Source organism: Euphorbia lathyris, chromosome 8 (assembly GCF_963576675.1).
Source record: "Euphorbia lathyris chromosome 8, ddEupLath1.1, whole genome shotgun sequence".
NCBI lineage: Eukaryota > Viridiplantae > Streptophyta > Magnoliopsida > Malpighiales > Euphorbiaceae > Euphorbia > Euphorbia lathyris.
The window spans coordinates 20,267,683-20,290,191 of NC_088917.1; the positions used below are offsets into that span (position 1 = coordinate 20,267,683).

Here is a 22,509-nt window from a genome sequence, read left to right on the forward strand (position 1 = left end):
GGATAAAACAAACTATATAGAAACGGACACGAAATGCAGAAACGCTATTGAAATGTGATTAACAAATGGGAGGAAACTTTGCTTATAAAGAGAAGAAATGGGGAAGGAGGAGCCATCCATGGAAATCTTGAATTTGGTGAATAAAGAGAAACAAGAAAGGAAGTTTTCTTTTTTTTTTTTTTTTGCCTTTTCTTGATTCTTTTGGTTTGAGACGCTCCTAATCTTGTCTTTGTGTTCTTCTTTGATGTTTCTTGGAATTGAAAAGAGACCCTAGTGTTTGTGTAGATGAAAGGTATGGTTATATTTAATAATGGAAAACTTAGTTGAATGGTGGAATTAAGAAATAGTTTCTTCACTTTTACTTTAATGGTGGGAGTAGGTGTGTAGGCTCTTTAGGAGAAAGGGAAAAGAGTGGTTGTTCAACTATATCTTTCTTCGGAATTTCTATTCTTCCTAATTTTGTCATCTTGCCCTACTTTTTCGGTATTTCCTACCACATCTAAATTGATGTAACTCGGATTTAGGATTCAATATTAGGAGTGCTTGTGATAGATATTTCTTTTTGGGTGTTTTTATATAAATCTGTATACAATTTTCATAGAATTTTTAACGTTTTTGTAGCCATCAGTGAATGTTCGAGCCCTTCCTCCCCACTAGATGTGTCCCTTATATCACTCCATATGTGTTGTCTTCTAGTAATCTCATGAATGACGTGAACAAGAGTAACAACAGGTCAGAGATAGGGTCCGTGTTCGGAGAATCCGCTTCAATGATTAGACATGTCATATCAGTGACATCGCCATTATGAGACTCATTTAATAAATTTTCATTTCATTTTACTATCTATCTCCAATTGTTAAATTCTGTGTTATCATATTTTGTATGTTGATTCCTTGATCAGAGCTTTGATCACCTGAAAACACAACGGTCATAGAATTTTTAGCGTTTTTTGGCGACCAGTGGGTGCTCGAACCCCTCCTCCCACTAGATCAGGGCCGATCTTGAGATTTTAGGGGCCTAGGGGCAAAATACCAATTGAGGGCCCTAATAAAAAAAAAGTACAAGTAATAAATAAAATGTGAAATTCAATTGTGTGGAAAAAAAAAATTCTTCAAATGATACTTATTTTATTACACTTAACATAAGATCTAAAAAAAATTTCATATGAAAGAAAAATATTTTATATCACTTTAATTATCTAGTTTATCTATGAATACTTTTAGATGTAAAATCACTAATAATATTGTGTATATTAGTATGTTCTAAAACACTTCTTCCCTCAATGTATAAAATGGCTAGAGCATTTAACCTACATCGACAATCTCAAATAACTTTTCAATAATTTTAATATTTCAATGAAAGACCAAGCTTAGAAAATTGATAATTAAATTTCGATTAGAATGAAGAAAAGAAAAGCATGATAAACAGAAAATTGAAAAACTAAATCCCAAAATCACTTCTCTTTGTAGACTTTAGCGGGTAAGTTCTTGAAATTTAAAGATTTTAAATGGTTATCCCAAATCACATCGGAAGACCAAAGTGAATCAGAATTTTATGAATTTCTCAAAGACAAAAAAAAGTCTACTGGCAATGGCAAGTTTCTCTATTATAGTGGTGATGGGAGAATAAAATTGATTATATAGTTGATGAATTTAAGATAAAGATTAACGAAAATATTATCATTTAATCATTGGGATCGATGGATAATTGAAGAAAAGAAGAGTTTGATAATTTGGAAAGACTCAAATTGGAAATTGATATTTTACACCCATTTATGGCTTAATAATCATTATCTTATTAATTTTTTTACTCAAGTATAAAACTAAAAATCTATTACTATATTTGGGCCTTCCCTCATCTCTGGGCCCTGGGCAGGTGCCCCTCCTGCCCATGCTTAGGGACGGGCCTGCACTAGATGTGTCCCTTATGTCACTCGATGTGTGTCGTCTTCTAGTAATCTCATGGATGACGTGAACAAGAGTAACAATAGGTCAGAGATAGGGCCGATGTTTGGCAAATCTGCTTCGATGCTTAGACATGCCACATCAGTGACATCACCATTATGAGACTCATTCAATAAATTTTCATTTCATTTTACTATCTATCTCCAATTGTTAAACTTTGTGGTATCGTATTTTGTATGTTGATTCCTTGATCAGAGCTTTGATCACATGAAAACACAACAATGGTCAGAAAAGGGGCCGAAGACCAACGAACCCTCTCCGATGATAAAGTCAGTTGATAAACCAGAGAATATCAAAGACTAATGAGAATGTATTTCAATAATTAGAAATGAGTTACCTCGATTCTGGGAGCACATCTCCTATTTATAGATAATTAAAGTGATATTTTCGGACATATGGCAGTTTATGATAGGTCAGTTGACCCTATCTTTGCGTGCCATCATGTTTATGGAAATGAGGAGTATGCATTTGGAATTCAACGTTTTGATTGGTCCACGTGTCCTCTAAAATGCCCCTCAAGAAGTTGCTTTTGACAACATGAAGACGACCGAATCATTGCCTTTGGTCAATGCTTCGGCCAAGACTGTAACTCTCCATTTCTCTTGCTTTGACCAGGTCTGTTCTGAACTCCTTAAATCATAGTGGGCCCACTTGCTATAAGTCCAAATGATTTAATACTATAACCCTCTGCGATCACTCGATCCAAACTTTTTATTATTTTTTTAATAATATATATTTCATACACCATTAATTTAACTACACAATTAATTTTCTAACAAACAATTAATAATAAGTTGGCTTTGGAGAAAAAAAATAGAGTGTAATTTAAGAAAAAAAACTTTAGTATTTATATAGTAAAATAAAGAAGTTTGGAGTATTTATAGTTGAGCTCTTCTTGATAACATAATAGCACGAGCACTCATGTTAGAAGCCATATGTGCATCCAAACATTAAGAAAATAAAATTAAAAAAGAAATCACATTAAAGAATTTAGCGATAGTAGTCCTCTCTATATAAAAATATTCCTCTGGATTAATCCCGCAGAGCAAAAGGATGCCTGTCAGTAATCAATTTCATTATTCCCTTCCAATTCCAATATCCGAGAAAGGATATGATCTCTCTTAACGCTTTTTCTTCCTTTAGAATGAGGGATTTATCATTCTTTCAGGTTTCCTTATAGCCAAGATCAGGGTTCTAACTGGTACTAAAAGGAACCCCATCGGATACAAGAAATTGGGGCCACCTTTATTCGGTCCCAACTAGAATGATCACATTTTGAAGCCCTCAATGATATCTTATTTTTTGGTGAACACCGACTGCCGGGAATTCAGAGTCTAGCAACAATTGTTAGCCATGATTTTTATCGACCACTTTTAAAGTCGTCGAAAGACTTCTTTGGTCAACCTCAAATCTAGATCTATGCAAATTTTGGCCAAAGCCAACAATTCTAATTAGGTTTTGGGCGATAACTAACTACGACATCAATGGAACTCGTCTAAAACGTCAATGATGATGCCCACAATCGGGAACCTCATTCCCCATTCAATTAGTAGAACGAAGATCGCCATATATCCTTCGAAGCGGAAGTGGTCCACTGGCTAGAAGAGGACAAATTCACCTCCACTCTCTGCAACTCCGGGAAGGTATCAGTCAACTCGACCAACTGTTTAGCAGTCAGAGATGAATCTTGTGCCCAGGCTTTCAAATTGTTTTCTTCGGTTGTTTGATATGATCTAGGGAGGCCTTCCCAAGGTTCTTGGGATTTTCTAAGGGGGCAACCTTCTTTGAGTATTTGGGATTCTAAGGAGGATTTTGTTTCTTTGGGGGATAACTTTAGGATCGTCAGACGAGGTTTGATTAGCAATAACTAGGTTTTGTGGATAACGAGAGTTATTCCTTCTTAAAATTTCCATATAATAAAGAAAACAAAATGAAAGGAAAAGGGACTTACTAGATGTTGAAATATGGAAACTGGAAAACCTTTAAAAAAAGTAATAAACTCGAAAAGATCAAACAGTTCACCCTCTTCTGATTTTATCGAGTATGTTAGCTAAGATGACGAAACAATACATTCAATAGCTATTACTAAAGTGCCATTGCTCACAAACCCCAAAGTCTTTCGCATATCTACCCTTAGGCAGGACATTGTCTATATGTGACATCGTATACGAGGAGGGGAAGTGGTGGTCGAAAAGGCGCTTGCGAAGATTGCATGCTCCATAAATTGACGCCAATTTTTAGGTTTTGTGACTAAATGTCTCACCTACCATAGAAAATGGACTAGGTGCTATATAGGAACATGATATCATGTCTCATTATTAAGGGACATGGCTTCGACTAATAACTTCTACTCCAATTATCACCAGACTTTTCACCAACTTTCAACGTTTTAGCCTCATAGTCGAATGAAGCTCTAAACAACTTTGGAAACCAGAGGGAGGCATCCGATATCAGACAAATATACGAAGGTGGACACGTGTTCTCATTCGAAGAAAGTAAGGACGTGTGTCATAAGAAATGTCTATAGATCAAGCTAAATAAAGGTACATAACCGCTAAGCCACGTGGACTAATAGAAGAATAGTTCTAAAATCACACCAACGTTCGTCCCTGATTCCACGCCTAGAACCATAAGATGACAATTTTGGCAAACGCCAACTACCATTAACTGTCAGCATTGGCCTCCACTCAATGATTGACGCATTGTAGTTTGAACTCGGGTGTACAATTTGATTGACTACCAGATGATATCATGTAAATATATCAAATATACATATGTTATCATCTCAAACAAGCAAGGACATATAGAGAAATGAGAGCCTTCGGATCAGACCATGCTATGATGAATAACTACCAAGACACGTGGACTAGAAAAGAGGCATTTTGAATCCACCTCGAAATTGGATCCTCCATTCATGCCTAGAATTTAGAGGTTAAAGTATGGGCACATTAGAAACTGCATGAATTACATCCGTCGACCCATGGATGCCGAAGGCGTCCTTGGGGTGATCTTGTAGTTCCTACGGGGTGGAGACGATGGGGTCGGTCCATGGATTTTCCTTTCTTTTGCCGCATTTGCATGAATTACATCCGTCATTCAGGAGCTGACACTTATCCTCAAGAGAAGCTAGGACGTATACCTTAAACTAACTACTAATTTCCCTTGATACCTTATAAATAGAACATGACATCACATAGTCAAAGAATGTACACACATCCTCTGCAATTAATATTTAATTGCTTGTTGCTCACATTCCTAAACTCTTCTAACTTAAACACCGAAGTGGGGTTCATCGGTCATCGATCCTTCCTTGATCTTTTTTTTTATCTTTCCTCAGGTGTAGAAGGGATCTTAATTTTCATCTGAGCACTATCCACAGATTCAATCGTACCAAATCAGTGCAGTGAGTCTAGAAGACGATGAGAAGACTGTGAATGGGAGAAAGGATTCCATTCGAGCGAACCAAATCCTTCTTTCGAAAAATATGAAGAAATCTGCAGCTTGCTGAAGAGGTTTTGGCAACGTGAAGATGTATATACTTTCACATAGATGATGTAAGTTACTACACAACTGAGATATACATCCATTCTTTACGCAAAAAAAAAAAATCCAATTGCGTATTTTTCAGTATCAATCTTTCTCTACTATGTTTTCTTAAGAGATTCTCAATTCAGTTAATTTTAGCATCGGAGTGGAGTTGTTGGTCACGGCCCCTTCTTTCATCTCATTTTCGGTCTTATCTTAGACATTGACGGAACTTTAGCTGACGTCAAAGAACTACACACGAATTTACCCACGTGATTATCTTTATGTATAATTTCTTGTTTTGAACATATAGATAAATAGGATTAAGATTTAATGCCTTTAGATGAGAGCTTGTGATGAATGAAATTAGGAGCATAATTACCAAAATGAGATTCATATATATATATATATATATATATATATATATATAGGCCCTGTTTGGGAATTAGCTGTTAGCTGTTAGCTGATTACATTAGCTGTTAGCTGTTAGCTGATTATATTAGCTGATTTGACTAGCTGATTTGATTAGCTGTTTGTTAGACCTGTTTGGTAAAAATTAGCTGATTGATAATAACGGTTTGTGCAAAAAGACAAATAAGGGCATTAATTTTGGCGCAGGAGAAGAGAGAGTCTATTTATTGGGGTAAAAAAAGTCCATTAATTTTAATATCCCAAAACGCTAATTGAAAAAGCTCCTAAAATGAGCTTTTTCAAAATTAGCGTTTTCATCCCAAAACGCTCTTCCAAACCTCTCTCCACCAAACACTCCAATCAGCGGTTTCAGTGGTCAAACCGCTAAAGTTGGTCAAAAACGCTCTTTTTATCCCTAAACGCTCTTTGCCAAACAGGGCCATATATATATATATAGTGAAAGCTTGAATAGAAAGACATAATGCATATAAAATATAGGGTAAATAATTTATTATTCTCTACCGTTTTTACACGTAACATACTGTTTAGTCCTCTTATTTTGAAAAACACATTATAAGATTTATATCTTTTGTCAATATTAACTTTTTGGTCCTTTTATCTTTTTATTTTAGATTTTTAACCGAACATATCTTAACTTTCAAGACAGCCATAGTACGATACAAAATGAACACGTTACTCTGTTATTTTCTCTATGTCTGTTTATGCAAAATATAACGGTTAAAATTCAAAAAAAAAATACACAGAATGACCAAATGATTAATATTGATAAAAGATATGGACCGGATAATGTGTTTTTTCAAAATATAGAAACTAAAAAGTCTCTTACATAAAAGATGGACAATAATAGATTACTTATCCTATAAATATATAGGTCTAACGTCCAAGTGATATCCTTGTGTGTAGCACACACAGTTCAATGATTATGATTTCTTTCTCTCAAATGATAGAGATTAATTAGATTAATTAAGGCTATTAAATTTCCCTAATTTGATTGTCTTTATCTTATTGCTCAAAATGGAATACTTTTATAAAATAATACTTCCGTAAATCACGGATTGGCTGCTAATGAATTCCACTGTGATAAAGTCAACAGTCAACACCATTTAACAGTACTTACTAACCAATTAGGGGGTGTTTGGTTGCTCCTTTTCAGGCTCCTTTTGCCTTTTCATTTCAAAATGGAGAGTTTTAGGTGTTTGGTTAGTGACCTCCTGTTTGCCTTTTACAATTGAAAAGCAGCATTAGGTGTTTGGTTACTGATCTCCTGTTTGTCTTTTACACCCGAAAAGCAGCTTCTTACAAAAGCGGAGAATCTCTGCTTTTTGGAAAAACAGCTTTTTCCAACAGCAAACAGCAAACTGTAACAGCAACAGCAAACTGTAACAGCAAATAGCAAACCGTAACAGTAAACAGCAAACAGTAGGTAAAACAAACGGGCATTAAGTTGAGTCACCAACCTAAATCCTTCAAAAAAAATAAAACTATTCTTCACGAATTCTTTTACAATTAATAAGATATGTATATATAAAAAAAAATTCGTGTACATCAGTTCATATAAAACGATTCTGATTGATTGATGAAGTGTATTATTTATGGACTACAGTCAAGCACGGTTCCAGTATTTTAGATGTTCTAATTGTTATATTATTGTTAAAAGAACTAATTGAAGCTCAAACTTTAGCAATTTACAGAGAATGAAACATTTAATTGTTATATTATTGTTATATTATGTTAAATTTATCTCTGTAGTTATTAGGTGAAAATTAATTTCACCCTGCACATAAAACAATCCAATTTCAAGCCCAATGAATGAAAGATGGATTTTTATTTCATTTTCAATTTTATGTTCTACCTATCTTTCAACTTATAGCATTCTAACCACCAATATGGCTTTTTTGTTATCGAAAAAAACTCATCCTCCAATGACGTTGAAATAGTATCATCTCATGAATCTTAGGTATAAAATTGTATTATATTTTGTATCTAGATGCTAAATTTGCTTTCCCCCGTAACAATATGGCTAAATTTGTAACTCATCCCTATTATTGTTTAGAGAAAAGTTGTGAAATAAATTTTGAAGCCTTTGTTATATTATTGTTGTTAAGAGACGGTGACTAACAAAAAAAAAAGAGATAACTTATGTTATTGTTGTCGATTTTCAATTCTATTTAATGAAGTTTATTCTTGTTTTTCAATATATGATTACTATTAAATTAAAACATGATATAATAATTATTTACGGAGATAATTTTTCAACAATTAAAATCTTTATAATTATTATATTATAATTGAAATTAGTTTTAAATTTGATACACAAAAAATTAAAATTTTTTTTAGATCGGATGCCCTAAACGGCCGCCTATACGAACTACCCTGAATACAGTAAAAAAAATTGATTGTCATTTGTCTATTTTATCATTTACCGACATATTCTGCAATTAAAGTTGAGTTTGTAAAAATAATTTTTTAGTTTGTCTCTCATTTTCTCTTTTTTTTTCTCTAACAAAAACGTATCACTTTTCTAATTTAGTAGATAAAAGAATTCTTGGTTCATATTTATTCTATAATATGATAAAATAGGAGATAATTATATCTATGACCAGTGGCGGAGCTAGGAATTTAAATTTGGGAGGCTAATTAGCTGTGAGATTAAGGGTAAATTTTCAAAGTCCAACCCATTAGGATTGGGTAAAAAAATTTAGCATCCAACGCTTTAAAACTGTAAAAATGTTATCATTTTTTTAGAAACTAGCATTGAACTAATAGAAAATTGAATATGTTTACTCTTTCTATATTGGACACTTTTATTGTTTTAGTGAACACACCGTCGACGCGTTAAAACTGTAAAAATATTATCAATTTTTTAGAAACTAGCATTGAACTAATAGAAGATTAATGTGTTTACTCTTTTCACGTTGGACACTTTTAATGTTTTAGTGAACACACCGTCGTTTTGGTGTGTTTGCTAGAACATTAAAAGTGTCTGACGGTTTGTTCGCTAAAACATTAAAAGTGTCCAACGTGAAAATAGTAAACATATTTAATTTTCTATTAGGTCAATGCTGGTTTCTAAAAAATTATACTAACATTTTTACTGTTTTTATTTTTAAATATTTTATAGTTTTTCATAAATTTAAATTTCATTTAAAAACTAAGTTATTTGAATCTCAAAAATAAAAAAATTAATTTTTTTTAATGGTAAAGACATGATAAAAATGAATTCAAAAGTATTATCAAAATAAAGAGTCAATTTAAATTAATAAATAATGGTAACATGTTTTTATAATTATTAAAAAAATAAAGCTAAAATAAATAAAAACTTTCTAAAAAAAAAAAGAGGTTTCGAACCTAGGACCTCTTGAATAAGAATATGCATCATTAACCATCTCATCCACTTTTAAACATTCAAAAAATACTACATAGAATCAATGTATAGTAATTTTAAGAGGGGCTACACGGGACAAAACAACAAATACTAAAGGACGGAGCCGGTGGACTAGGGAGCTCTGCCACCCCGAGCCCTGGGCTGGCTCCGCCCATGTATGCCGTTTGAATTATAGTGATATTAATATTATAGTTTTTAAATTTCATTTTTTTTGTTTGAATTTTATATTTTATAACATTAAAATCTAAATCAATAAAAACCCATAAAAAATTTAACAAAATGATGGTCTAAATAAATTTAATTATATCATCAAATTTTTTATATATATCACAAAATATATATATATATAGTAAATAAATTTTACCATCATCATTCGGTTAATTTTGTTAATGGATTTTTGTAAAAAAAAAAATATAAGAAGCCTCAATTGAAGCTTGAGTAGAATTTCAGATCTTACTACCCATAAGAAAAGATAAAAAAGTGTTGATCGTGAAAAACTCTAAATCCAAGTTTGTTTCTTATAGCTTTGTGTAATTATCGTATTTGAAACCATTGCTAATAGGCCAAAGCATGTTCTTCACTTAATTATCTCATATTATTACAACGTTTTATATTTGGGAGATTAATCTTAGATAATGTTATGTGTATTTTTACGGTGAACCACTTTCTACATAGGAATTTCGAGGTAAAGTTAGTATTGCATCTCTGAAACATCATATGGAGCGGATGATGCTTAAACTTGGATTTCATAGCAGATGGAGCGGTTTGATTATACAATGTGTCAGTAAAGCTCGATGCCATATTATTAGTGACTGTCATGTGATTGTGCCTATTCATCCTAGATGGAGTCTCTGATAATGTGATCCACATATTTTCTTAATCTGTATGGAACGTCTTTCTGCTATAATTTACAAAATTAGTCATACGTTGAAGTTTGATTTTTTTTAGAGAAAAGTACAAAAATAAACTTTATGGTTTGGCTGATTTACAAAGATAATCCACGTGGTTTAAAAGTTTACAAACTGAAGTATGTACTTTTTGTAATTTACAAATCCAATCGTTCTTATAAAAATTATTGTTGTGGCTATTTACCCTCAAAAGAGGGCAATTTTGAGCAATTAAAAAGACTGATATTGTAAATTATCCAAAATTCAAAGTCTAACTTTACAAATTAACTAAACACAAGCATTGTTTGATCGAAAAGTGACTCACATATCTTTTTAATTGCAAAATTCATAAAGTACATATCTCTATTTGTAAACTTTTAAACCATGAGTACTGTTTTTACAAATCGATAAAACACAAAGTTTATTTTTGTATTTTTTTTTTTTTAATAGTAAGAGAAAGCTTGATTTTCAACTATTATGGGAAAGCATACTATTTTGGTAAAGCGTGTTTTTTAATAGTTAGGTATATAAATAAATTTTGTGTTTCTATTAATTTTTTAAAACCTATAAATAAAAATGTAATGTTTAATGTAAATCATAATTGAGAACAATTAGAGAGTTTAGGAAACACTTGGATAAAAAAGTATGTATAAATTGGCGAACAACATAAATTTCTTATATTGTTTATTTTCATTTCGTTTCAATTGACGTAATATGGGGTAATATGGGGCAAATTATTAGAAGCACCCAGTTCTCTATGTCAAATGGAGGATCTCCCATACATATTTTGACACGTGTAACACGGACCCACATATATTATAAGAGACCCCACTATTTTAATTATTACGTGGGGTCACACTACACGTGTCCAAATATGAATTGAGAGTCTTTTGAGTGACATGTAAGACCCGATGCTTAATATAAGAACTCGTAATATGGACGTTATCTTTTAACATTATTTGATAGTTATGGAACAAGATAAATTAATTCCAATTGGTAAACAGAAATTCAAATTTGAAAAGAACTTTTAAATATTTTGATAAGAAAAATCATTAATTCCTGAATTTTATACTTTAAAAGAAAAATCTTAATTCTCTAAGAATTGATTGAATATAAAAATAATTAAAGGACATATTTCAATTGGCACATTTTTAATTTTAGAGATTAGAGGGTGTGGATTAGCATTTATTCTTCTATTTATATATGAAACTATGAAAGTCCATTAGTTTGAAAGGAAAAGTTTAGTTGGCACTGAAGATAATTTTTCAAGATTTTATATAGGATGTAATGGGCCTTCTTATAATGGTCATTTTACTAGAGGCCCATTACAGTATTGCTTCTTTCAAAAAAAAAAAAATTTGTTTTCATGTATTGGATTGAGAATTATCTTAAACCAATATTTGCTTATGAGCTATTTAAAATTTTACCATTTTAATCTTTGATCTATTTGTTTGGTTATATTTAGTCTATGATCTATTCTGATTGGTAAAATGTTATCCAATTCAGATGAAGATGTGACGAACCGATACGTGGTGATATTTTGACACCTGAACTTGATACATGATATTTTTTTTAAGTATTTTTACATTCATTTGCTTATGTGGAAATCATTAATTATATTAAAGAAAAATAAATTCTAAAATAAAATTTATCAAATTCAAGTGCTAAAATATCGTCACTTGTTAATGAGATGACGATTCTATTAAGGCTTCATCTAAATTGCGTGAAATTACATCATTTGAAATAGATTAGAAAACCAAATGTAATCGAATAATAAATTAAGAACCAAATAACAAAAATTTGAATAGATAAAAACCAAATAGTGCTTTAAGTCCATGACATAATCTTCTTTTGAGTAAAAATTAATCATGTTAATGACCATATCACAATGTTCAGGGTCTTCTATGCCTATTAGGGCTATCAATGGGGCGAGCTGCTCATGAGCAGTTCAGTGGTCAGCTTGATAAAAACTCGGTTCAGTTCGATTTGTAAACGAGTCGTTTATGAGCATAATTTATTGGCTCGATTCATAAACGAATCGAGTTTGAGTAGGTCAAAGCTCGGATCGAAAGCTCGCGAGCAGGCTCGAATAGAATATTTATGAAAAAATTTAATTTTTTAGAAATTATATAGTTTTGCGTTAGCTCCCAAATATCTAAACTTCATATTATTTTATTTGCTATTAAATGAATTCGTTTACAAACATAATAAATGGGTAATAGAAGAGCTATTTTTAAGCATCTTGTTTATTTATTCACGAACTTTGCTTGTGAGCTTGTTTATGTACACAATTAAAGAGCTATTTGCGAGCAAACTTCATAAATATAATTAACAATTTACTCACAAATAATTCATTGTTAGATAATGTTCTTAATGAACCAAGTTTAAAGAGCATTTTGGCTCGAAACAATCTCGAAGCTCGGCTCGAGCTCATTTATTTTCTAATGAGTCGAGTCAAGCTTGAGCAAGTCAAAGCTCAGCTCGGGCTTGAGCTCATTAATTTTATAGCGAACTGAGTTTGAGCAGGCCAAAACTCAGCTCGATTACAACCATAATGCCTATATAGGTGGGCAATTTGGGGATCTTCCAATTCAAAGAAAGTTCGACTCGAGGATTCGTGGATCATGAAGTTTTGCTTGAGGTGACTTGACATTAAATGACTCCATCCAAAGCTTTCTTATTTTGTAACCTCTAAAATCTCATCTCCCATGTATCGGATCCTCGATGAGCCTTATGTCTAAGATTTCTAACACCCAATCAGTGCTTACAACTGTTGGCCTGTATGCGGACTAACTTCCAATGGGGAGCCTGTCAATTTGCTTGGTAGACCAAGGGTGTTTCATGCCTTATTGGTTTCCGTGTCGGTGGACTCTTAGTTCGAAGGAATTCCTAAAGATTCTGGTTATCTTCTTTGATTACTTTTTCGGCCTTAATCATTTCTTTTTGTGTTTCCACATACTCGGCGTTAGTTGCTTGAAAGCTCCGAAGATTTTCCCTTAGTATTGCGGTGGGGTCTATATTTTATGGCTCCGTGTCATTAATATGTATGGTGTCCTCAAAATCTTTGTTTATCGAGGTGCCCTTTTTATCTTTGTTTTTCGACTTTTCGGTATTGTTAATGATTTGCTTACTTGGAGTAGGTCTCAGAGGAGTTCCCACCCTGCTTTTCTATTAATGCTATTGACATATTAATGTTCGGTTTAACGCTCACTATCACCAATAATATGTTATTGACAGTTTCCTGGATACATCCGTCATATTCTTTCTTCCTACGTCGGGAAAGACCCTGAATAAACTCTGACGATTAAGTATGAGATTTAGTGAAAACACTAAAGTGCCCTTAGATTTTTCCCATTTATCTTAGATTGGTTTGGGTACATTCAAGTTATAATCTTATTCATTAACCTAACTTACAATGTGCCTTTTTTATGTGGAAACCATTTGATTTGTCAAAAAACTTCATTAGGAATCATGATTAGAACAAGACAAAAAGAACCATATTCATGGATAAAGGAATTGGAATTGGAATTTCAAATTGAATTGGTTGTATTGTAAAAAGCAAAGACAATAAAAGAGAGTTGGTGTTCATTAAATTGGGTCACATTGGAAGCCCAAAAGAAGTGGATTATGTGTGTTCCATATATGTGGTAACTTAGACAATATTTAGCAATTGCCTGACACAAGAGAAATAAATAAAGGAAAAGGCTCAATATCCCAAAAAATGCGACATTTAATGGGAATTGCCAAAAACACAGCCACAGTGAATAGCCAATCTAATCACTGCATAACACAGTACTATATTCCTTTTTTACCATTCCATTTTTTTACCCTACTTACTGCCTACTGTTGGGTGGTGGCCTAGTCAATTTTTTTCATCAATTCAAATTGGGTTTCTCTCATTATTTCAAACAATATATAAATTAAAGGGTAAATTTCAAATAAAACCCCATGTGGTTTCACTAATTTTCAGATAAAGGACTGTGGTTTACTTTTTGTCAAAACGGGGATTGAGGTTTCGCATTTGGATTAATGTTATTAAAATCATTTTTAACGACCTGAAAATGAAAAATTTCAAGAATTAAAGTCGTTAAATGTCATATTTTCTATGGAACTACATTTTCGATTTTCGAAAATCATCTTTTTTGGAACTTTCTCTCTCTAAACATTAACTTTCACTCTCTTTACCAAACATCATCTAAATCATCTCAAAATATAAATCATCTCAAAATAAAAAAAAGTTAAAGAATTAAAGTTGCTTAGAATATTAGTAGTTCTTAAAATATGTCATTTTTGAAGTTGTTAATGGTGATTTTAATAGTATCAATCGAAAAATTTCTTATTTTGCTAAAGTTGAAAAATCAATCCTCGTTTTGATAAAAAGTAAACCACAGTCCTTTATCTAAAAATTAGTGAAATCACATGGGTTTTATTTGAAATTCACCCTAAATTAAAACCTCTCTATTTTAGATTTTTGTTTGTTTGTTAAGTTATTTAGAGTTTGTTGATAAATGATGAATATTAATTATAAATAGTGTTAAACATTTTTTATTTGTTTTTTTTAACTTAATGTCTAAAGATATAACGGATAAATAAAGTTTAGAATAACTTGAAATACGTCAACGTATTTTATGTCATGAGATCTTTTTAACGGTATATTATAAGTTCAAGACGGATAAAGTGTTGGATGAGAAATTGATGTCAAAGTGAACCACTTGAAATTGTTTTTAAGAAAATAAAAAGAAATTAATTAAGCTTACGAAATGACAATTTCAACTAATTTATAAGCAAACGTCTTTTATAAGTTTTTAACCAATTACTAGAGAAAATATTTTTTCAAGCGTAAAGAGTTGTAGTCGAAGCACCACCAGGTTAGGGCCACACTCTCACGATGTGGGCGACGTGAATGTCACATCGATATTAAACATTCATCTTTGCTCGTGAATGGTTGTGTTCATTTTGGGACAACTGCAAAACGAAAATTCCAGACTCCGTTCTCTTTTATTTTGCACAAAGTATTTTTCTTCTCTGTCCGGTGACGTCTTACACACAGTAAGAGTTCGTTTACGTATTATGTTGCACCCTAAAAGACGATCATCAATAGCGATGAAATATGTCATAAGAAGACTACTACCTTTGATTTCTCCAAATCTGTGTTTTTTTTTTTTTATGTTGAAGTGTTTTATGCACTTTCACATACTTTTACTTAATTTTCGTTACTTCAAATTTAATATTTATGTATTATATTTTTATTTGGATTAATCATATATAACAAACAGTTGTCCAAATATTTATATATTTACTAACAAAATCTAGCTAAAGAAAGAATGAAACAGTAACTAATAGTAGTTTGGTTCCGTAATTAGATTGTAGTCCAACGGGCTTTTGCCTAAAATTACTGAGCCCAATTTCAGCCCAGTCCGCTATTAATTTATGCTGGCTCGGGCTCAAAAATCAAATCCCAAGTTCAGCCCATATAAACTGACCTAAATATATGTGTATAGTTTTTAATAATAATAAATTAAATTTATATTTAAAAATGGATATTAATATATAAATATATAAATTTTATTAATTAATACTGGTTTGTGTTATTTTTATAAATTTTAAGCCCGCCCAAAAAAGAGACAGGTTTTAACGGGCCTAGGCCAGAGGCTGGACCTAGAGACAAATTTTCATGTCCAAGTCCAGTCTAGGGGATACGGGTCTGGGCGGGTATCCAGGCCCGTGAACAGGCCTAGCAGAGCGTATGCGATATGGTAGAGTGCACTACCTGACGATGTCCCAGACCGAGCACAATATAGAACCAACCGAAAGCTAACACGTGTCCTGTGACTCATCAGGGTACATTCTCAAAATAACAAAGAACACACTTGTTAACCAATATAAATAGGAAATGTATATATATGACCTAGATAAGCTACGTGAATTACACAACAAACAGTATTAATATTCTGAATATCTTCAACCCTTGCTAACTTAGGTATGAGGGAGGGTTCGCTAGACATCGGTCTCTTTCTAACTGTCTGTTTCTTTTATCTCAGACTAACATAAGAAGTAACTAGACGATTACGACTTAGTTTAGTTTAGTGATGATAGGGTTTAAGGCAATTTAGATAGTCATGTGACAAATAGAATGAATGATTTAGTGAAAATTACAATTCATTCCCTTAAGAAAAGGTTGAATGCGTAGGATTGATTATATTTGAAATATGATTCAATTGAAAAGGAATTCAAAAAAAAGTGATGAAACATAGCCATCAAGAGAGAAATATGTAAAACGCAGTACTGAATCAACACAGTACCCAAAAATACTAGAGATTGTTAACAAGTTTTGGGTCACATTCTCTCTGCTCTCTCTTAAACAGAATTCCACCTATTTTATCATTCTTTCCTTTATGTCTTCTCTCACTTTTTCTTTTTTCATTTTCCTTGAAATCGACACCTCACTGTTTCTAGCCATATCTATTCCATAGCCTACGTCTCTTTCACCCTCCTTTTTCTGCCCATTACAATATCTATTGGAGAGAATTCGGATTTCGGTTAGTCCGTTTCGATACTTAAGTTAGCAAAGGTTATAAGATAATCAAAGACAATGAGAATAGGGGACCTGAGGACCCAGCCATTGGAACCATTTTGACCCCGGATAGTTTCGGTCTTTCTGCCTAAAAAAAAAATTTATCGGGTGTTGAATTATCTTCCCAAGATAGACTTTTAAGTGTTAGACTTGTTTAAAATTCAAAATTTTAATATTTTGGATCTATTAGATACTCTTTAAATCCAAATTTCTAATTTTTTTTAGCCTGTTAGGCCTATCCAAATCCAAATTTCTAATTTTGTTGGACATGTTAGGTCTCTCTAAATCCAAATTTCTAATATTTTTTTTGGTCTGTTAGGTCATCCTTAAATCCAAATTATTATTTTTTTGGCTCGGTAGTTCATCTCAAATCAAAAAATTTAATTTTTTTACCTGTTCGGCCCTTCTAAATCCAAATTTTTTACATGTTAGGAATCTAAAACAAAATCTAACTTAATTTTGAGAAATTGTACATTAATACTTAAAAATTGGTTCTTGACCACTCAAATTATAACATGCATATATTAAAAAAAAAAAAACAAGTTCGATTTAGCAATTTTTTTTTCTTGTGAACGCATGTGTAAACTCGGCCCCCCAACTGAGTAATCATGTATTCGCCACTGTTGGTGACTATAACTTTACCTACCTATTTAGAGTTTCTCATCTTTTATATATATATAGGAGATTGTTGTAATCTTGGAAATGTATGTCCCAGTGACTCATCAAACATATGTCATCCTCTGATTGGTCATGAGATATCTAAATCGTTATAATATTTGACGATGCATCCTGCCATGTGATATATGTCTTTTGTGTAACCATCTCATAAGATCCAAGAGTCTTCATTCCTCCTTTGTATTGATCCTTTCCTGAATGATGAATATTGATCCACGTGACCGAATGGTACTTTGAGCATCTCCACCTTTGTTCATTGAGTTATCTTAATCGTAAGTAGGATATTAATCCATTGGCCGGATGCTCTCTAGAAATATATTAAAAAATATTTCTTTGAATATCATATAGTTTGTAAATACAAATATTCCAACAAATTATTATTAAAGTGAGCTATTTGAAACATATATAATGACTCACATTGCAAATTATCTTAGATCGACAGATTCACAAATCTTTTAACCGCAAACTATATATATGCAATCAATTAAAGCAGTATTTTCAAACAACAAACAATAACAACAGGTAAACCAAATATACTGTTTATAAATATGTAGAAATATAAGATTTATTTTTGTAATTTTTTCTAAAAAAACTTAAAAAAGTATTTAATTTAAATGAATTGTTTGGATTATATATATATATATATATATATATATATATATATATATATATATGGTGGAAGAAGAGTATAGATATATAAATAGCTATATTACAAAAGTGAAACTGTTTCCTATGCTAGTATAGTGGGGTGTGTTTATTTGTCTTGCCTGTTTTCCATATAATAAGTACAAATAAATCACAATTATTAATTTTATTTAGTTAATAACAAAACAAAAATATATGGTATGGGATGCACCTAAACATAGATATAAATGGAATATTTTGTCTCTTTTATATATGTTTACAATATACTAATTTAATTAATATTATTATTGTTTCGTTAATTTACTAAAAATAATTCAATGTTTTCCTCTTTGTCTTCAGGCATCATGCCAATCGCCTTTGCTCTAATATTTTTCAAATTTTACTACTATTATTTTTGTAATTATTATGTTTTTGGATGTTTTTTGGATTTTTATGTATACAATTTCTAATTTTTTTAATATTCCTCCATTTATTATAATTGTATATAATGAGTCCATTGCCCGAGATAAATATCAAATTCAAATAAAAAATACGTTACGTATGAATTTGCATCTTTTTCGCTTCAAAAATTGAAATGGGTTTAATGTGATTAGAGGAGAATTTAAACACCTCGAGAGCAGATTTTCACTGTATTTTGTGTGATGCTTCTGGTGCTTTTATTACAGTATAAAATGATGTCTTACCATTTACAGCAGATGCTGCCATGGCTGAGACTATGTCAATCCGCGAGGCGCTCAGTTGGATAAAAGTTTGTGGCTGGAGCCGAGTTTTAGTTGAATCAGACACTCTTATTACTGTCCAAGCCTTGATTCGCACATCGAAGGTCTCATCGTCTTTCTATGTCATAGTCAATGACTGTAGAACGTTACTACAGGAGCTGGAGGAATGTTCAGTGTCCTTTATCAAACGATCAGCCAATGTGTCGGCTCATTTATTAGCTAGGCATGCGATAGATAACAGTTGTTTGGGTGTGTTGTTCTCCAATTCACCTCCGTTTCTATGTAACCGTTCCAATATTTCTTAATAAAGTATCCAACTTTGCATTAAAAAAAAGAGAATCTAAACACATCTTCTTAAGATGAAGGTTTAATAACGTCTACGATTATAATTAATTATAAATTCAATGTCACGAGTTGAAATCGGAAGCTTAATATATAAAAAAAAAATTAAAAAATAAGGAGCTCTTATTAGATTTGGAGTGAACCTTTAAAATTTTAGGTATATTTGAATTTTATGATATTATTCTCAAGAAAGTCAACAAGTAATTTTGAATTGTAGATTTTAAAATAATTTTAGTAATTCTTGAGGTCTTAAATTTAATTAACCAATAATTGGCTAGAAAGAAACGAAATGCAACTTAATTAAAAAAATTGATACAATCATCCCTACTTTATAAGTTATTTATGTGGTAAAAATAGTGTACAGGTCCTTATTATTTCTACAGAAAACATTTTTTGTCCGTTTGTTTTGATTTTTTTTCTTTGTGATAGAACTCAACAATCTATATTAAAAGAAGCACAGAAGCTGCCACGACTTTTTCTATGGTATCTAAATCAAACCTCCTTTTTTCTCCTTTTTGTCAACCTCAGATTTCTCACCCACAGACATCTAATTAATTTATTAATTAATTAATTATTCCCTTTATTTTTTTATTATATCTTTCTTTAGATTCGTATTACCTGCACTTTTGATAACTTTATACATATAATATATATATATATATTGATGCAAACATTAACCCTAGTTTGAAAAAGAAACGTTTAGTTGCTGATTTTAGGTGTTTTATTAGTTACTTTCTGTTTGTTTTTTACATCTGAAAAGTAACATTTTACAAAAATCTCAGCTTTTTGAGAAAAAACAGCTTTTTCCAAACTATAACAGAAAACAAGAAACATCAACAATAAACTGTAGGTAAAACAAACGTACCCTAACGCAAGTTATAATTAATTGTCCGTTTGATTCTATTTTTCTAAACTATTTTTCTTCTTTTAAATTCTAGACAAAATATAAAAAGTTTTTTTCATAAAATTTTGAAATAATTGCTTTTAACGATAAAATCAACTAATATATAGAAGTATTATTTATCAGAAACAACAAACCGCAAATATGAACTAAACAGAAACAAATAAACAAAAGGACATAAATCCTAATAACAATAGAGATTTAAAAAAAAGTCTTGGCTCAATAGATTTAGAGCCGATTAGTTTACTTTTTGTAAAAAGATGTCTAATCAAACATCTAAAACATTTCCTTTTAAAATGAAAAAACAAACAAGATAAGAAAAATGAGTAACCAAACATCCACTTATTAACTTCGGAATTGGCTCAAATCCTCCAAACATTCAAAAGTTTTAAACAACCACGAATTTGTGTCAACTTGCATTCAATACCCTTTTATTCTGTAAAGTGCATTCAATAATTCACATATTTTTATCCAAATGCATGAATAACCTTATATTCTTATCCAATTGCGTTCAATATCCTCAAATTTCAACTGCAAAGTTACTAATTATTTGACTATTTGATACATGACGAACCGTGTCTCTATTAAATAGATGTTACTGAATTAGACAGAATATGAGATGGTGTTAGGGTGCTCCTTTTCGTGTTCATGTCTGCCTTTTCAGTTCGAAATGGAGAGTTTTAGGTGTTTGGTTAGTGACATTTCTGATTGCCTTTTACATTTGAAAAACAGTTTTTTCCAACAGCAAACCGTAACCGCAAACAGCAACAACAAATAGTAGGTAAAACAAACGCACCCTAAGTTTATTTGAAATTTTTAAAATTCCGGGAGAACAATTGAAATTTTGGGTAAGTACAGTGCGAGGCATGCAAATATACACAGAACTAGATTTCTTAAAAAAAAAACATGAAAGCTAGATTTATCACAAATGGAAATGAAGAGATAATAAGGATAATCCATTAACAGAGAATTAATTAGAAATTAACATAACAGTTAATAATTAATTAAGCCCAATTAGAGAACAAAGCCTCATAAATCTCAGTAAAAACTTCAACAATAATCCTATGATGATGATCAGAGTTCAAAGATAAGAAACACTGCAAAAGCTGCTCAAGATCATACGCAGCAAATATCTGTTTTTCAACTATCATTTCCACCATTGATGTTCTGAAATCATTATACGGATCACTCGATCGTTTCACCACCGCAAAACTATCCTTCACCTTCCCGTCCAACGGAAAAACTCCGATTTCACTCTTCTTACCTGAACCAGTAACCGTTTTCCTCCGTCGAGAAGAACTGTACTTCTTCCGCCGATTACGGAACCCCGATCCCGATGAATCCGACGAAAACGTACTCCTCGATGAAAATAGAGTATCCTCATCTTCATCTTCGTCTTCCTCGCTGCTAAACCAGTAATTTCCATCGAAATACGCACTATCTTGAGAAGATGAGCTGAAAATATTCGATCTCGATCTCGCATACGTATTCTTCTTCTGATCTTTCTTCTTCGTCGTCTTCTTCGTCTTCTTCGTCTTCTTCGCCTTCTTTTTTGAGTTTGATTTTTTCTCCGATTCAAAAAGAGGATTTCGGCCGGTTTCAACGTGTTTCGCCGAAATGAAAGGAGGATACCGGCTGGATATCTTTTCCCTGGGGAAGATAGAATCGGTTGTTGTTTCGGGGGATTTCGGTCTGCAAATGGAGGAGAAAGGTCGAGGTTTAGGCGGTAAAGGATCCTCCGTTAACCGGAAATAGCAGTCGGTTTGAGGTTGTTGAGGAAGAAACACCGGGTTTTGTACAACATCCGATAAGTCTCCGGCGGTGGTCGTCCGACATGAGGCGAAAGATCCCCGAAACATGCGAGATATCCGCATTTTGAAACGGTTTTCCATTTGAAAGAGAGGTGGCAGTGGGAGTGGTATTAATGAATTGTGTATATGTACATATATATACACACACAAAAGCAACAGAGAGTGAAAGTCTTCTTAATAAATAAATAATTAAAAATAAATAAAAAAAATAGATAAATATAATGATAAAACAATAAGGTGGGAATTTTTGTCATTTAGTTAATCTAGAGTCAGAAAATATGATAATAATGATTCATAAATTATTATAAAGTGATGCTACTTTAATTCAAATATATCTCGTTTACACCAATATTTGTTTCTTTCACTTGCAATTAATTTTTATTAATCTCTCACATTTTTTGACCTTCATATAATCAATAAACAAGTACAGCAGAACCTCTATATAGGAATACTCTATATTAGAATAACCTCTTAATTGTTATACAAAAGTTTGGTCCCAAGTGTTGAAAGTCTTTGTTATACCAACCTCTGTATAGGAATAACCTCCCAATTATTATACAAACAGTCCGGTCCCAAGTATTCTTATATAGAGGTTTTACTGTATTTAGGAAATTTAAGGCCCTGTTTGGGAATTAGCTGTTAGCTGTTA

The 22,509-nt window shown here is 31.8% G+C and overlaps 1 protein-coding gene across 1 annotated transcript; it reads right to left on the minus strand.

Moving 5' to 3' along the window:
- Positions 1-20,847: 20,847 nt before the first annotated feature.
- On the minus strand, positions 20,848-21,974 carry LOC136203117 (transcription repressor OFP8). The gene has a single exon (XM_065994178.1). The coding sequence runs from the start codon at positions 21,939-21,941 to the stop codon at positions 21,054-21,056; it is 888 nt and encodes a 295-aa protein (XP_065850250.1). The 5' UTR covers positions 21,942-21,974; the 3' UTR covers positions 20,848-21,053.
- Between the last annotated feature and the right edge of the window lie 535 nt (positions 21,975-22,509).

What these genes read in the sequence shown, in the direction of transcription:
- LOC136203117 (XM_065994178.1), bottom strand. Translation starts at nt 21,941, where the DNA reads ATGGAAAACCGTTTCAAAATGCGGATATCTCGCATGTTTCGGGGATCT.